We start from the raw sequence: 19,325 nt of genomic DNA, 5'->3' as shown, positions 1-19,325 counted from the left end.
TTGCAACAAGACGAGTTTATATGTAAGTGATGGTACATGCAGGTTAATGACCTTTCATAAAAGAATCATAGAACTTCAAACAGGGTTAGAGGTCGAAAAATCGAGGGCGTTCAGATTAATAACATAGGAGCATTTTCTTGCATATACTTAAGATCTGTATACGTACATACATACATATGGAGGAAAAGTTGACAGAAGGTTGTGGGTTCGGTGCATTACACTTCACATATAGTGGAATGGACGTGAGTGGATGCTGCCTTTCTTCGTCTGATCTTGGTGTTACCTCGCTAACGCGAGAAATCGGCGATCAGTTATGAAAAAAATGAATGTGTGTGTGTGTGTGTGTGTGTGTGTGTGTGTGTGTGTGTGTGTGTGTGAGTGTGTGTGTGTGTTTGTACAACAGCACTTTCTATGATAACGAGGCATGAGAGATGAGAGATAAGGATGTGTGGTAGATGGTGGATGTCTTGGAAAGGAAATGTTTGGAGACAATATGTAGTGTGAGGTGGTTTGATCAAGTGATGAAAGGGTAAGAGAAAGGTGTAGTGATAAAAGGAGCGCGGTTGAGAGAGCAGAAGAGGGTGTGTTGAAATGATTTGGACATACGGACAGAATGAGTGAGGAAAGATTGACAAAGAGTATACATGTGTCAGAAGTGGAGGGAAAAAGGCAAAGGGAGAAACCAAATTGAAGAAGAAAGGTTAGAGTGGAAATGTTTTTGAACGATCGGGGCCTGAACATGCAGGAAGGTGAAAGGCGTGCGCAGGATAGAGACTGGAAATTTCCTACTATATATCGTGCGAAGAAATGATATCAAGAGACAAAAGCTATGTGTGCAAAGTTTAGGCATACTTTCCTCTGTGTGGAGCGGAGATTCATGTAAACTATAGAGGAGAAGGTTGGAGTGTGAATGAAATAAAGGGCTAAGGCCGAACAGAAAGAGCCATGAAGCTCACTTAGGGGCTATGCAACAGTAGACAATTCTGAGTAACATAAAATACAGAGAAAAGAAGGAAAAATAAGTAAAAGAAAGACATGAAAGAGGACGAAGGATTGAAGCTGCGACGTATAATATAATACAACTAAAAAGAAAGTCTTGCAATAGTGATAGAGGCCTCAGTGATCACGAGGACAAGCTGATGTCCAGGACAGTGTGAAAGAAGAAACATTTAATGACTTTGGTGAATGAAAATTCTCTGAAGGAGAATATCTTATTCACTTCTGTGCGTAGAAAATTCTGTGAATCATTAACACTTTTCGCATAGACAGATGCAACAGATGCAACACAAGTGGACCTGGTACACGTGGAGAAGCGGTGAGGTTAGATACACAGATCTCGTTCATCACTCTAGTACTAACTTACAAGAAGACATTATATACTTTGAAAAGTATTCCATTAGAATTTTTTTTTCTATTCCAGCCACAGATTATCATGCATGATGACAACCGAAATACAAGAGTTCAGCAACACCAGCCTATAAACTGAAGCGCCTCAGGACTGAAAGACTAAACCAGTAAGGATTCATTAAGAAATTAGAGATGGGGTGGAAGAATAGTAAAAGCATGTGAGAGAGAGAGAGAGAGAGAGAGAGAGAGAGAGAGAGAGAGAGAGAGAGAGAGAGAGAGAGAGAGAGAGAGAGAGAGAGAGAGAGAGAGAGAGTGGAAGAGACGGTGGAAGAAAGGTAAGAGTCGTGGTGGAGGGACAAGACAACATGCACCATGGTGGTGAGGGAGGCAGTAAGTGACGCTGTTGCAGTAGCGATGACGAGAACTTTTGACTCTTGGATGAAGACCGGAGTGGAGACACGGTCTCAATATGAAACTCTCATCCAAGACGCTGAAACGTTAAAAACCAGCTGCAGAGGGAAATCGTGTGGAAAACAGCTCAGTCCAAAACTGGGAAGAGGCTAAGAACATATATGAAAATAAGGCTCATTCGTAACTTGACTTAGGGATGAAGGAAAGGAACTAGATAACAGACAGGTCATGATCATGCATGGAACCATATGATATATGGTGAGGTGTTGAAGAGGAAAGGTTGCCATATAAAGACCTCATACTATCCAGCGTTACTCTGGAAGATGAAACGTTGCTAGTGTATCACAATCAATGATGAGAGGCGAAGATCCAAAGTAAAGTGTATCACACATCTTGGGCTAGACACAGCATGAGGAGAGAGACTTTTGAATCTGTGGCGGTAGGAAAATCTTGGCAGTGATGTAGAACAAGAATTACGGCAATTTCCTTTTTTTTTTTTCCCGAAGGCGTTTGAACTGGTCACGAGAAAAGTAATTAAAGACTGTAATACACTCTAGAAAATCCATAGAGTCTTGTACCACGAGATCTTCTCATGGTTACCTAAAACGAAGAGTGGGATGATCATGTGATACGTAATATCGTTACTGCTCTCCCTACATCATTCGTAGCCAGGATGATGAAAGCAATATCAAAAACCCTACGACAACAATGATACATCTGCCGCTGTGGATGGATGCTATCAACAGGTGTAATCGAGGAATAGGAAGGATCGGTACGAAACATTTCATTTAGCCAGAGGTGAAGAAGGAAAACGGTGAGCTTAAAGTTTGAACGAAATAATGAATAATTCGAATGACTCTAAAATCCTTAGGATGATCTGAATAACATGGACGTCACGAATGACATGATTAAGTATAGAACTGCCACCTACAACGGAAGCTATTATTCATGTACATCATTTGAAAGACAAGAAATTACGAAAGTAATATTGAATCCTTCTCTACACGACAATATGAAGACAATTACTAATACATGGATCCGTGGTGTGGGATATACGAGATTAAGGAAGGATGAAGATGCAGAAAACAAAGACGAGGTCATTATTGCAAAGACGAGGTCACTATAGCAAAGACGAGGTCACTATAGCAAAGATGAAGTCACTTTAGCTAAAAAGAGGTCACTCTAGCAAAGATGGAGTCACTATAGCAAAGGCGAGGTCTTTTTAGCAAAGACGAGGTCGTTAAAATAAAGACGAGGCCACTACAGCAAAGACGAGGTAGCATAAGATTGATTGCTTGGGTTACTAACTGGGAGAAGACACGCAATCTTATTGAAGGATCCTGGTGTGGGGTTGTGATGGTGTCAGGAACATCGTATGGTAGTGATATCCGTGTCAGCCTTTTACTGCAGATGGTACCAGACCAGAAATGCGAACTAAGAAAGACGACCGTAGAAAAATGGAGCGAAATTCTCAAAATTCTACGTCCGCGAGAATTCAAATTAGGTGAGAGAGGCGGAGACAGCGCCAAGTAAAGATGGGTTGATATGGAGCCACTTTGATATTGCATTAGTCAAGTGGACGAGGGAAATATCTGACAACGTGCAAAAGTTATGACAAGAAAGATGCTACATGGTGGACGGATGATTTGAGCAAGCTGTTTGTGGAGTAAGAGAGGCTTTAGAGAGTATGATACTACCACACTGTTGTGGTGCCTCGAGGACTCATTGTACAAAGTTCTGAAATGAAATAGAATGAAGAAGATGGTGTCTGAATGAAGGAAATACGTATGAGGATCTTGGCTGAGAAAATAAGAAGAATTAATTATTCTCAAAGGGCTTAAAAGATGTGACAGGGAAGTGTATCAGCGAGAGGATATCAAACAAGTGTGGGAGAATGCTAATGACAAAGGATAAAGTTTGTAAGAGGTGAGGAAAGTACTTTTAGGGGACTGAGTGCAGAATGACAGCGAAAGAGACGGAAGTATTGGCACAGTAGAATCAGAAGTAACGAAAGAAAAGAATGTGTTTAGGGGAAAGAGAGACGTTCAAATGTCGGAAGCGAGAAGAGCAACAAAGTTCTTAACAGTACGTAAAAGCTGGGGTGCAGTGAGGGTGATGAGTGAAATGGGAAATTGTGAAGGTGAAGCCACTGCTGAGTTGACCTGCAAAGTGTGTATGGTATGGCTGAATAGTAGCCATGTGTCTGACGAGTGGACCAAGGGAGTAGATATTTCACTGCTGGAAACAGAGAGAGTAAGAGTTATTGTTAAGACTGACAGAAGAATGAACCATATGAGCATAGTAGGCAAGGAGTGTGATACAATCGTGCATGCAGGTGCTTATGACTTTAGTAAAAGCCTACGTCAAATTGGATAGGAAAGCCCCTCTAGGAAGGTCTGATATTCTTGGTGCACGTGGAAGATTTCTGAGTGATCTGAAGTGCTTTCCTGATGGAAGGAGGGCTTTTGTGAGATCATGTGGTGGAGCGAGTTACTCGGTGGAAATAAACGTGAAAGTGCTTCAAGGTTATGTCATCTCACCATGGTTGCTGAGTACGAGTAGGGATGAAGCGCTACGAGAAATGTCAGGGAGGTGAAGCGAGGCGAGGTGACAAAGGTGCACTGCTAAATCACAGTATTGGAAGTTTATTACTGCAGCTGTATGGAGACCAGTCTATGCTGTTAGCTCCATTAGAGCAGCTGGATAGAATGATGGGTTTATTTGATGGTCTGTGTAGAAGAACGATGCTGAAAATGAACCTGAAAAACGTTGAACTGTAAATTCCATGAAAGCGATGGATTACCACGAAACTTAAAATGTTGTAAAAGCAACTGGATATCACGGTGTCATATTAGTATGCAGGGTAAAAAAAAAAAAAAAGGTAGAAGCTGTGGATGAGTTTAGGTAAGTTGAGTAAGAATGGCAGCAAAGGGGTAAGCTGAAGCTGATAGTAGGGTCTTGCGAGGGAGAGGAAAAAAATGAAGCGCATTGAAAACTTTTTTTCTGTAATGAGAGGGGAGGATATGAATGCAACGTGGAAGAAGGTTGCATTAAGGAGTATGTGCCCCAGGTCTGGTGCATTAGATGGGGAACGCAAGTACCCACTTATGTAGTTGACACTTTTCTAAGTGACAATGGTAATGAGTTCTGAGGCAAGACTCTTTCAAGGAACTTTACGTAATGAATATGGATCTAAATGCATTACTTTACATGAATATGAAGCACGATTTTCGTGTAAATTATTATTCGTAAGTTAAATCTGATATCATTTCATGGCTGATAATTTGGCTATATAATCTTTATCAAACTGAGTGAGAAAATATTATATCCTTTCGCGCCATATCACTGACCTAGCGTTGTAAGTGGTGTTCGCAGTCGTCTTCCGTTCTCTTGGTCGCAGCTATTCTCTGGGATCCTCTGATAACACAGGTTTTAGTTTGTCTGATACCATCATGAGTGGACAGATTAGACGAAGTTAAATCTGTTTATGGTTCAACAAAAGTATTTTCTTCTTTTTAGATACAATGAATGATGTTATCACACTACTGTATGTGTTAGTCAGAGCAACTTCCTTTTAACCTTCGATGTCTTTCTTTTTTACGTTTTTTGTTCGCCAACAGAAAACGAGAATAGATGGTATATTGGTCATAATCATGAATTATATGCTATACTGGAAATCTTTAAGTATATTATGTCATCTTAAAAAGTTCTGTTTGTGATCAATTCGCCAATACAATCATCAAAGTGCTTTAGCCTTGCCCTATTTTTTTTTTTTCTTTTTTAGCGTTTCAAAGTTTTACCGTTACGTCGATCTGATATTGGATTCTCTTATTGTGTTACGTTAGTTTTTTTTTTTTCGATTTCCTATCAACTTATGTTTGGTACTGTAGAATATAAAGTTTAAACCTCTGGATGTATAGTTAAATGTTTAGTACTGTAGAGTATCATGCTTAAACCTCTGGATGTATAGTTATCGTGTTATGAACTAAGGATCTGAATGCCGATCAAAAAAACCTTCTGTTTAACTATACGATACATTTCACTTATGAATCATACTACTCTTCGTAATTAAGACCATAATGTTATCTTTTTTTTTCCTTAATCATAAATGTTCATGCTATTACCGTGAAAAAGCTTCATCTACTTATACTTATGTACACACTTATCAAATAACGATGCTCCTTAGAGGAAGGAATTACTTAAAAAGAAATCTATAATGATAATTAGTGAACGTCAGGAAAAAAAAATACTGAAAAAAGATATAGGACTTCCCAGTTCGATCTCAAGTTGCCTCTCAAGTAACTTGTATCGAAGTTTACAGTGCCATCCTTGAGCCGAGACACAATAAAATGAAATACAATTACGTTATATATATATATATATATATATATATATATATATATATATATATATATATATATATATATATATATATATATATATATCACAGCTTCCTTTCAGAATCAGGCAGGAACTTTGACGTCATTTTCTGAACAACAAAAATCTTCACGCAGTCTTGCAATGATGATAACATCTCGCGTCTAAAGTCTTCCATATATTTTTTTTCCCCTTCTCTCTTTACAACGGCTGAAATAGCTGGAAACAGCGGTAACAGGTGGGGATGTTCTCAAAGGGGAAAATAACAAGATCATCCAAGTATTCGGAGGGAAACTATTACAAGAAAATCCTTACCTTACTGAGGTGTCATTTTTGCCATATACGTTCTGTGCTAGACTTATTTATATTCTCACAATAGACACACATACGCTAGGTACTGTCCATGGTGGTGTGGAGGGGTTAGTGTCACTTCCAGTACTGGCCAGGTTGATCCAGAGAGTAAGGACAGTGTCACCTTGGGTAGACTAACCATGGTGCTAGGTTAAGGACAGTGCCATCTGGGTACTGACCATGGTGTTGGGTGAGGACAGTGTCACATGGGTACTGATCATGGTCCTGGTTAAGGACAGTGTCACCTGAGTACTACTACTAGTGTCACCTGGGTACTAGCCATGGTGCTGGATACGGACAGTGTCACCTGGGTGTTAACCATAGTGCTAAGGACAGTGTCATCTGGGAGGGTACTGACCACGTCGATGATACTGTGGAGGGAGACGCCGAACACGACAGAGAGCGCCTCGGAGGAGTTCCTGGCTGGGCGGACGGAGGCGTCGTAGTTAGCCATGAGGTAGCGGGTGAGGCGGTACTCTTGCTCGTCCCCCAACACCACCACCACCAACACTGCCGGCAGGAGAGAGACAACACAGGGGGTCAGGCTGGCACGGTGTGGGGCACTGATGTACCACACACACACACACTGGTACACGTTATACATTCCTGGTGCATGTGATGTATGGGACAAGGCCTTGTGTATGTGATACATAAGACTTGTATTGGTCATGATATACATGGCCCCTGCATTAGATATACCAGATTACCTGCACTTGGTGCAACATAATGAACAAGTCTTTAACAGTTGCCTGACAGTCACCACCAAGGCGTAAGGTAAGATAGTTAATCCATACAGGATATGGTCCACAATGCTACCTTCACTACTGGATGACAGTATCAAGGCGACTTGCCCTACCTAAAGACCGTAGATATGTATTAATACCTATAAGCAAAAAACTCCAATTACCGATTCAAGCACACACAATGTTTGTCACTCATTAATGGAACTCACAAGGGTAAGAGTGTAGTCACAAGTATGAGAGAACACAAATACTAGTTATCGTGTTCAGGACACATATGGGATATATAGTGATAACAAATGAACATGTCTTACTGGTAATTGTGCACAGGTTACAAACGTAAGCCTGTGTACAACTGGTACTGGACATGTATGTGACAAGTGCTTATATATACATAGCATTTCAGGTTTCGTTACACACAGGTGTGACATGTAGGTATGTGGACATTGTGCATAACAGGTACTGGTCAACAAAACATCTAACAGATATTGCTGTATATATCATATGTGATGGGTACTGGGGTATACATCATATGTGACATGGTTTTGGGGGATACATCATTCTATTATTTGACAAGTAGATTATGTGTGTGGATGGTATTGATGTTTATAACATATACATTCAGTGTAATGTTGGTGTACGTGTACAGAGAACGTATGCCATGTACTATTGTACAGAGCATAAGCGGGAGGGACGGGTGTATAGACCATGGGCAACAGGTAGGATCCTGGAGTGGGAAAGGAGGAGGAGGAGAAGGAGGAGGGAGGAGGGAGGAGATGGGAGAGAGCATGGATCAGGAACCTATGGATCAGGAACAATGGAATGGAACAGACCGACGACATGAAAATGCTACGTGGGGGAAAGAGCCAGAGAGAGAGAGAGAGAGAGAGAGAGAGAGAGAGAGAGAGAGAGAGAGAGAGAGAGAGAGAGAGACGAAGGGTGATGTGCACGAAGTTTGGAGGGGATAGATAGAGCCTAAGGTAGCAGTAGGACTTCAGTTAATCTCACAGGGAGTTCTGGCCAAAGAGCGTTGGCGCTCACATATGGAACACAAGGAGATCACGATATCCCGACCACTTGAATGTACAGGGCAGGTGAGGTATATATACTGCTGTGTTAAGTATGCATTTGGAAGGTTTCAGTATGAAGAATATATGTATAAAATATTGGTGCGGAAAAATTGTGTGACAGATACTGAGGCTTCCCTAACAAATAAATTGTACTAGTGTGTACAGCACGTGTGACAAGTACATTTTGATATATATATATATATATATATATATATATATATATATATATATATATATATATATTATATATATATATATATATATATATATATATATATATATATATATATATTATATATATATATATATATATATATATATATATATATATATATATATATATATATATATATATATACCATTATCAAACATGTCTCATTAAAGTAAATGTGTATCGTGATATCCACTACATGGAGAACACCTACCAAATAACAAAGACTCTCCCTTTTATAATGAATTATCTCACCTTTATGTGCCACGAATACCATCAACTCATCATCCCTTATTATGCTTACATCACCGCCACACGCACACAAACTCATCATCAAACGCACTGGCGAGCATGCAGACATGCATGTCTGCCGTTGCATTTTTGAAGGACATGTCCTCATATTACAAAAATTCACATATCAGTGAATACACATTCCTCGTGAAAAACTTCTGAATGCATGTATTCGGTACGGGGGATGTGATTTAATCTTTCATCCGTGTGTGTATATATATATATATATATATATATATATATATATATATATATATATATATATATATATATATATCCCCTGGGGATAGGGGATTAAGAATACTTCCCACGTATTCCCTGCGTGTCGTAGAAGGCGACTAAAAGGGGAGGGAGCGGGGGGCTGGAAATCCTCCCCTCGCCATATATATCTTTCTTTTTCTTTCAAACTATTCGCCATTTCCCGCGTTAGCAAGGTAGCGTTAAGAACAGAGGACTGGGCCTCTGAAGGAATATTCTCACCTGACCCCCTTCTCTGTTCCTTCCTTTGGAAAATTTAGAAAAAAAATAATGAGAGGGGAGGATTTCCAGCCCCCCGCTCCCTTCCCTTTTAGTCGCCTTCTACGACACGCAGGGAATATGTGGGAAGTATTCTTTCTTCCCTATCCCCAGGGATATATATATATCATATATAAATCTGTAGATCACGAGGGAAAATTAAAGCAGGAAAATTTACTTAAGCGCTTTCGTGTATTTCAACACATCTTCTGGAGCAAACAGCAACAAATCACTGATGAAGGAAAAGATACAGCGACACCCGCAGATGTTAACAGGATCATATCTTACACGGTAATGAAGCAGGCAGTGAGGGTAGTATTGTAACCCACGTGGACACTCGGGTAACAAAACCCGACCCTACTACTCAATTCACTATGGATATGTCAGGTCATCAACCCTCTGGCACAAGTCACTGCGATGAACATGTACGATAACTTTGTCAAAGCTAAACCATCCTCTACTGACATCCATATTCTCACCATCAGTCACCTATACAAGCGCAGATTCAAAATAAACTTTTACACATTATGACTGAGTAAGCTCTGGACCAGTCAGTAAGACGTGACCTTTCAGAGGACGTACAGAGTATTTATGTTAACTTAAACGAGATTATAAGTCTTTGCCTGTCTGTCGTAAGTGAAAGGAACTACGTGTTTTGCAAGGAATTCTATAGACTATAACTCTGTCACTACTTGGGCTGTTCTTACCTATCTGTCGCCAGTGAAAGGAACTACGCGTTTTGCAAGGAATTCTATAAACTATATCATTGTCACTATTTGGGCTGTTCTTAACATTTCCCTTACAGTGTGCCCATAAAACTAATTCTACATTAAACAGCCTAAGCAATGGAATGATAGGTTCAAAAGGTTTGTGATAGGATAGACATTGAATATTATTACTGGAAGGCTTTCTATCATGTCACAGTATCACAACAAGTCTTTCTATCTTTGGTCTTGCATGTGTCCAGTACATGGGAAGGATAGCAAAGTTTCTTACCAATAGTATCAATATTACTAAACTCCTCGTCCAAAGGGGGTTTTACATATCCTGCTACTGATTGTAGGGCAGGTGCTGAAGCTGCAAGACCCAATGAAAGGGTTCTTATGGCTACGTAATGAAAAAAAAGTAATGATAATGATTATCATAATAATGATAATGAATTTACTAAATCAACGTCAAACTTTCCTGATGACGTGACGCAAGAGATTAGGCGACACCAGTAAGCTGCGATCAGAAAGGTTCATACCTTTGTGAAACATCTTCATCTGAGACGCCAAATCGGCAGCGGGACGGGAATACCCTGAGGGACCGACTGCCAGAAACTCTGCAGACCCAAGCGTGTCTCACGTTTGATATATTCGAACCCATCTCAGACTTTGGATCGCCATAGCGCCATTCTGCCCCAGCATGTGAGACATTTGTCGCCGCGTGGGGGGGGAAAAAAATATCCGAATATTGGAGTCGAGCGAAGCGTATGAGAGGGCGACCAACCAAGTAATTGAATTGACGAACTTCGCCTCACTCCAAGTCAGTCAATTTGGAGTCCATGGGACGAGGGGAAGCGTAATTCGGGCTTCGGACACTTCCTCCCCTCCTCCCACACACACACAGGACACCATGTTGTTGACAAAATCCCGTGGCAGCTCGAGACGGGCTCCTTAAAGGTCTTCCCTCAACTGGAACCTCGGAGCCAAAGGAGTTAAACTCGTCCTCGCCTGGAGAATAGCGGCGGGTGGAAGCGGAGATGACAGGATAGCAGATTTCTTTTTTTTTTTTTTCTAAACGGCGAGAATAATCTCACTGTGCAACGGGTCATGCAGGAGGAGTCGACATTGACTCATGACCCAAGTCATTAGACCATATCGGTCAACTTGACTAATTTCCGACCACGACGACACTCCAGACGCGGAGGGGAGACACAAGCACTGTCAAGAACCGATGATGAAGACATTACGAGAGATAGTGTAACTTAGAGTCTCTCTCTCTCTCTCTCTCTCTGTCTCTCTCTCGTGGTAGGAAGCCATCGATCAGGGAGACATACTACCAGTATTATCCGCCTGGGTATTGGAGGAGGGAGGTTACTGATGCCTGCGCAGTGAGCCAGCACTTCAGTACTGGGCTCTGGGTGTATCAGTGTGGATGTTCTTTTCTCTCTGCCTCATCCACACTTGGCATGTTGGCTTTCATTTCACAAACAGACAATCTTCTGTCATAACGTCTGACAGCATGTAACTCACAAGACTTTCCTATGTAACCCAAGATTTTTTCACTGTGGTTAGCGCTTCCCGCTATCCTTGCCTCTTGGCAGAATCTCATGTGTGTATATATGTATTATATATATAAACTATTATCATCATCTATTATCCTTGATCGTCGGTTCCTGCTTTAGCGAGGTATCGGCTCTTCTTATAAACATATTCTGTCAAAATGACCAGTTGACATTCATTTTCTTCTCAGATTCTTTCTCATCTTGCAAGTTTACTAATATCACTCTTTACGTGGAGAGGTGGTGGTGGTGTAAGAGATCTCTCAGGGTTGTCTCGACATTTCGATTCGAATCCATCAAACCATCTTCAGGACCATGTGAAGAGATTGCTAAGTCGAGCACGTAGGAATAACTATTGCAGGTCTCCGGGTGAGGGCTCTGAGCGGACGTGTATGTAGTCTGCCTGGTCACTGGCTGCTCCGTGGTGGTGCCTGAGCATGTAGTAATTGAGTATGGGTTGCTGCTCCTTGATCTTGCTTGCCTCGGCGATGTGCAGGCGTCTGGTACCATGTTAATGGCGTGGTATCCTTGTAGAATTCACATTCGTCTCTCGTGTAAGGGTAGAGTTATTCTTCTTGGTGACATATATAGTCTGATGGTGCCTTCTTGCAGGTGTAGGAGCATACATTTCTCTGCTACTGGAGGTAGCATACCCTTAAGCGAGAGAAGTCTTACGAATCCAACTCCAACACAAATTGTAGGGGGTTCGAATCCTCGCGGTTGGAAAGCATTACATGTTCCATGAAAGTGCGCACCCACTGCACTATATATATATATATATATATATATATATATCAATGTATCGAGTTCGTCGTTCAACAAATATGGTTGTCACCCAAGCAACCACGGTCACCTCCCTAGCCTGGTGTATTTCATCACCCTGGCAGCCATGGCCACCTCCCTCCCCAGCCTAGGTTCGTTGTCACCCCAGCAGCTGCGTGGCGTCCGTAGTTCGGCAAGGCAAGGTGGGTGACCCAGGTAGCGGCCGGCATGGTAAACCCTAATTTAGATTTTCACGGGTAAGCGGGCAGCCAACGAGCCGGAACTCCAGCGAACGTCTCAAGTTGGAACCGCGCGGCTGGTGGCTCCGACGCCATAAGTATGCAGTAAACCTGTCTGGCTTGTGGCACACGAGGTAGGGGGGGAAGAAGAACACTTCATAAAAGCCCCCAGGAAGGACGGGCACTTTCTGTTCCTGTCCAGAGAGAGAGAGAGAGAGAGAGAGAGAGAGAGAGAGAGAGAGAGAGAGAGAGAGAGAGAGAGAGAGAGAGAGAGAGAATTTACGTTAGTTTATAAAAGTTCCGTCAGTATATACCATTTAATCAACGTCTGTCTCGGTTTTCTTGTTATAAACAATTATCTCTTTTTCATTCTTTAATCTTATGTAACTTATGAATGAACTGATAATGAGGATCAGTAAAAAATGGTTATATGTAATCGTTTTTCTTTTTATCTAAGTTCCTGGTGTGTACCCTCATAAGGTACGCTATCTGCGATCAGTTGTGCGGAAGATATTTTGATGGACAGTCGTCAGGGAGGCACTGAAGTAAGATGCCATCAGCCTACCTGCACATTAAAGTGCTCTCGATGAAAGTCTGTAGTCAATATCGACGAGACAAATGACCCAGTAATTGGGTCTATCCCATAAGGCTCGCTTTCCTTAGCCATACACGCTACAAATTTTCATAGTGATGCTCTTCATCACACAGCCTTTTCGCTACACGAAGATGGCTTTTGTCGCTAAACTGAAAAAAAATTCCTTTAACCCAGCGTGATGAGGAGGTTGTCCTCAAGCGATGAGGGTGATGCACTAGAGCTATTTAATGAAACGTTGACGAAACAGTGAACATTACGGTGCTGTCTTGTATGTTATCATATTCTCTAGTGTCGTGGTGTACATTACTGTTGTAAATGCTTCAGTATATAGTTTTCTAACTTTTATAGTACTGACGGACACAAAATATCTACATGCACCTTAGTATGTCAAAGAAGAATACGATCTCTCTCTCGTGGTTAAGGGTTAAGTTATAGCTCGTTCTGTAGTTTGTCCCTTCCCGCCACAATCGCTGCGTCTTTTTAAAGAGGATGTTCTACACGTCACAAAGCCTGGATCATATAAGCCCTGGTGTGATAAAACTCAGTCTAACCAACAATTCAGTTAGTGTGGGGTAAACTGACAAGGTAAAAGATGTTAAATCCTTGAAAGTAATATACATTTTGAATACGTATACACCAAAATATGAGTGAGTTGTTACTCACACTTCAATTTCCACTCACACTCAACCCACAAGATAGATCTCCTCTCGTATCTTTACTCACACACACACACACACACACATACTACCGGCACCTCACACTACTTCCCTCTCATCCTGTATCCCGACCGGTATAGCAACACACGTAGCTCCTAACCGGGAACACTCCCTCTCCACCAGCGCGCTCCTCCCCACCCACACTGCAACACATTCATCCTCACATCCCCTCGCACCGAAACACACTCGCCACTAACACTGCTTCTCCTTCAGCCACACACTCACCTGTCAACCCTCACGGCTGCCGTTTCTCTACTAGCACACACCACACAACATACCAGTCATGAAGAGTGATTACATAGCAGCCCGCTCCGCCCTCACACCCCTCCAGGTAAACACCAGCTCGCTCTTGTTTTGAACTACGAAGCTTCCACCCCCACACCGTAGCACACTCATCTCTCACCTACGTCGCGAAGCAGTCATCTTTCACTCACACTGCAAGGCACTCATCTCTTACCCATTCTGAAACGCACTCATGTCTCACTCCTTCTGCAAGGCACTCAACTCTCACTCACACCGAAAGACACTCATCCCTCACCTCCAACTCAACACACTCATCCTTCATCCACACAAAAGCACACTTCGCACTCCCCACACGGCAACACACGTTCCCCTCCCTTGACTCTGCAACACTACCGCCTGTGCATTGAAACACATTCGGAAAACATATCTATTATGAGAGTTTAATATTCATACTAAATTCATTCATGTTCATACTATTACCAAAATGAAAAACAATACCCTAATTGCTCGGTCAAATTTTTAATTTTATTAAACAAATCCTTTTACGCTGCCCCTGGGCCTTCCTAATATCTGCATATACTTTCATTATGTATAAAGATATCTTATTACTTAGGCATATTTGTGTTTCATAAAAAAAAAGGAAAATGTACGTAATTCAATATTCTCCTACAACGAAAATGTAAGCTGGAGTCAGGAGCGGCCAGACTTAGCACAAAATGCTAACTCTTCACCAGGTAAGATAACCAGGGTCAACAGAGCTCTCCCACCCTCAGTGCTTCCTGACGCAACGCCGTCAGGCCCTCCTCCCGCTACACTGGCATATATAAAGTCTCTGCTGATCTTTACCGATAACACTGTGTTCGATTTCATTTAAAATGTTTAGATCAACTTTAGGAAAGAGTCTAAGTTCTTTAAGTCATTTTCCAGAGCCCGGTCGGTAGGATAATTACAGGACATATGCAACATAACTGATGCACAATTCTTTTTTTTTTTTTTTTAACTCAATAAGCAACTATCACGAAAACCTTCAAAAACTACGGGAGCCAATTTCTACAAATGGTTGATTATGAAGCAACTTATGAACACTTCCCAAAGGTTGGCACGCAGTTTAGGCTTTCAGGTACAATACATCTGCCAGACAAGGAGTAATGGAGTACACGTTCTGGCTTCACTACTTAATTAGACAGAGGTTAGAAAATGTCGTCTTGGAAATACGCCTCTTGTAGTGACCTCTGTAGACTACATAGCGACGATATTACTAGATATAAGATAACTGAAGATGAAGGACGCTTGGTAGAACATGAAGTGCCAACAGCTTTGTAAGAGTTCAAGCAGAGTAGATTGTTATCATATAAAACATCACTGTCATTTCCTAGTCTATTTTTCCATCACGATGACAATGCACACAACAATCACTTTAACATTTCCCTGATCGTAAGGATAACTGGGATCTACAGTGAGGTGCGTGTCAGTAATTCTACACCGTGTAGAGCAAGTTGTATGTTGTTAAAAGTTATTCAACTTGGGAAAGAATTTTGTTGTCTGTTGAATAGGACATGGTTTATGCTCGTTGTTGAGACACGGTTCAAATGCTACGCCGCTCTGCAAGCAGTATGATGCTTGGTCTATGTTGATGATCAATATAATTTCCACGTGTCACTGATGACGACACTCGTCTGTATATTCCAAAGGCCACTAAGACCTCAAAACTACCCGGACGCTCTGGGCGGCAGCCGAGCTAGTCGACTGCTTTCGTGAGACAAGTGACTGCCGCTACCGAGAGAGGTTCTTGCTCCTACAAGCTCGAGGATCATGATACCGGAGTTCACGCGATATCATGTGATTTTCTCCGATACTTAATTCAATTGTGCGAAGGGAGGATTTTCTTGCCATTTTTACCCTTCCAGCCTAACCGCACAAGACCGAATACAACATAAACGATAAGAAACAAAATCGAACACCTAACTTATAACCTAAATTCTAAAACCTAATTCAATTTAACCTAAAGCCTAAACTAAGAACGCGTCGAGAGATCTTGCGCGTACTCTGCTCACACGGAGCCCCGGGTTTCCTCCCCCGAGCTAGCAGAATTCAGGAACCGCTCTTCGTTCCGGAGACACTCCAATGATATAAAAGTCACCAAATACTAGAGTACTGAGGGATTGAAGACTGGTTGTGGTCTAACTGGTATTCCAACTCATACTAGTGTTCTCTGTACGTCCGGAGAGTTAATCTCTGCTAAGTAACGACTGGTTTAAGAAGCTCCGAGAGAGAGAGAGAGAGAGAGAGAGAGAGAGAGAGAGAGAGAGAGAGAGAGAGAGAGAGAGAGAGAGAGAGAGAGAGAGAGAGCGAAAGAAGCTCTAAGAGTGGCCTCAGATGCTGCCTTACCACTTATGACACAGCTGTGGACACTGCCGATCACATCCAATTTACAATGGATCCTATACAGATAGCCAGGACTCAAGCGCTCCAGAACAGCTGTGGAATCCCTTGGCTACCTATTCCTAAACTGAACTCAAAATACGTAGTGTGGGAGTCAGAATCTCTTTAGAAAAGGCTTGAACCCCGACCAGCGCTGCGTACGTGTTATATTAGAAAACAAACTGATAACTTTATCATTGTGACACATTCAACATGTTGCAACTCTTGTGCTTGTCAGTGAAAATTTCAATTTGTTTCTTTTTATGTGAAATTATCATTACTTCTCCCACCATTCCGACGAACGATTTTACCAGACTGATATATAGTTCTGGCAGAGATGTACATGGCAATATTCACGACTACACGTACATGCGAACAAAGTAAAGCAAGAAATTCACAATGATGCCTCAAACACGTACGCATGTTTGCACCACGAGTGAGAAGTTAATTCTAGCGAGGCTGCATCACTGGGAGTGCATCCTAGTCGAATAACTTCTTCACAAATAATCCAATGCACTCATACGCTGACGACTCAACACTGCATTCATGCACATCCTCCAACTGTGCTCCTCCTCTCACTCGATCTGCATCTCGTCTTGGCACAGTTTCCTCAATAAACTCAGACTTGGACAAGATATGTCAATGGGGTACACAAAAATCTTGTTAAGTTTAATGCCTCCAAGACCCAGTTTCTACCAATCTCTCTATTGAAAACTCCTCACAACTCTCATCTCTCCTTTGACAGTTCTGTAATTCCTAACCTCTTGACTCAGTGAACGTACTTGGTATTACTGTAACATCCACTCTTTCTTGGAAACCCCACATTACAGGAATAGCTAAGCTTGCCTTTAAGAAACTGGATGTCTAGTTTAGATGTCGAAACTACTCTTCTGAACAGTTGCTCCGTTTATACAAGGGATAGATTCGTTCTTGTATGGAGTACTGCTCCCACATTTGAGGCGATTCTAGCACTGCATCCTTACTTGACCGGAAGCGGTCCGCCTTATAAACTGTTCCAGGATAACTTCCAAACCTTACCCCCTTGTCCTACGCCGCGGTGTTGGTTCTTTTTCTTTCTTCTATAGGTATTACTTTAGTTTTTGCTCCCGAGAACTGGCTGCTTGTGTGCCCCAACCACTAGCTATACCACGCAATACTCGGCAGGCTGCCGCGTCACATGATTATTGTGTGGCCATTAGCAACCCAAGGGTGGGCCTTTTTGATACCTGCTTCTTTCCCTACATGTCGAAGCTTTGGAACTCTCTACCTTCTCATGTTTTTTCTAATAACTATGAACTGGCAAATTTCAAAAGACAGGTTTTTCACAACTCTACAAAATTCGTAGATGCTTTCCCTTGTCTTTTTCTTTTTCCGTTTCATAATTCTCTCTACATTTCAATTAAGGCCCGGACTGGAGCCTTCAACATAAAAAAAGTCTTGACCTGCAGGATCCTCTAAAAAGGTCCTGGGTAACACCAGGACTCTTTCAGGAAAATGGGTTCTGGGGTGAGGAGTAAATGTCATGTATTTATCGAATGTGTTGCCGAGAAAAGTTGGTGTTATATTCAATGGGAATGACTGTCTATACAAAGTGAATGGAGGGTGTAGGTTGGACGAGTGTTTGTCTGGGGTTAAAGCAGTGATTGAAGACTTATCTGAAAATGCAGAAAATCTGTTCTGGTAAGCCATCATTCCAATTGTACTGCTGTGGTTGTCGCTGCTGTGGTGTTAGGGTGTTGTGGTGTGATGGTAAAGTCAGCTGCCTCAGAAATGTTATGAAGTATTTCTATGGTAATCGTATGGGGGAATGAATTAATGGAAAAAAAAAAAAGCTAAGTGATGAGACTGTGAAGTTTCAAGAGCTGCGAATTTATATATATATAAGTAAAAAATTTCAAGAGACGGGCCCCCATGAATGTAGATGTGCTTCCCTGTATTACGAAAAGGTAATTACACACACATACACACACACACACACACACTCGCCTATGATCTCTATTTCCCCTGCCACACTGTTGTTTACCACATCCTGTTTGCATATCGCTGACGTCCACCCGTCTGCTTCTCCCATCTTCGCAGCACTTCTGAGGACACTCCTGTATATCCTCCTCCTCCTCCTCCACCCCTCGCACAGCCTCCCACCCTCTGTGTAGCGCCTCTCCTTACACTTGAGTCATCTCCCTGCTGGCCTTTGTGCAGCACGTCTCAGAGCCACTTAGCTGCCTCCCTCTCTCCTGTTGTGTGTGGTGACCCTCCCTCCCCCCCACTGCTGTGGAACTGCCGCCCTGGCCTCCGTCTATCAAATCCTAACTCGTGTGTACACCCTCGTGACCCATCTGGTCACCCCGCCTGCAAGCCGTTCCCTTCTCCCCTCTGGCGCTCTTCCTCTGTGGCGTCTCATCACTTACATTAACCCTCCTGCGAGTCTCATTTATATCTTCCCTCCCTCGTCAGTTACAGTTCTTTCGATATATTAAGGATTTCTTTTTTTCTCTCCTCCATCTGCTGGCTTGGCATCCCAAGGTGTGATGTTTAGAAGTTATAGAGGCAATGCTTGTCACCTCCCACACCAGTGAGGTCAAATCTCTTGACCAAATTCTTTTCAAAGAAAGGATCTATTTACGTAGGAAATGGAGCGGTAAGTGTAAAATGATTTACAAAGTGGATTACCTCAATACATATCCATTACCTTTGGCTTTTTGATTTACACATGTCTTTCTTTCTGTGTATTTCTGTATGTCTCAATACATTTCTATTGTCTTTGGCTTC

General features: G+C 42.1%; 1 protein-coding gene across 2 annotated transcripts in view; it reads right to left on the bottom strand.

The window, feature by feature from the left end:
- The window catches only part of LOC139749837 (neuronal acetylcholine receptor subunit alpha-10-like), a 306,308-nt gene that overhangs the window by 62,026 nt on the left and 224,957 nt on the right, over positions 1-19,325 (bottom strand). For both annotated transcript variants that reach the window (XM_071664145.1, XM_071664146.1), the window contains exon 3: positions 6,845-6,996. In XM_071664145.1, coding sequence (XP_071520246.1) covers positions 6,845-6,996 — 152 coding nt within the window. The remainder of the gene's footprint in view (positions 1-6,844; positions 6,997-19,325) is intronic.

The sequence above is a fragment of the Panulirus ornatus genome, chromosome 8 (assembly GCF_036320965.1).
Source record: "Panulirus ornatus isolate Po-2019 chromosome 8, ASM3632096v1, whole genome shotgun sequence".
NCBI classification, from domain to species: domain Eukaryota; kingdom Metazoa; phylum Arthropoda; class Malacostraca; order Decapoda; family Palinuridae; genus Panulirus; species Panulirus ornatus.
Note: the sequence above shows the minus strand (reverse complement) of the source record. Positions and strands in the feature narration are given on the sequence as shown.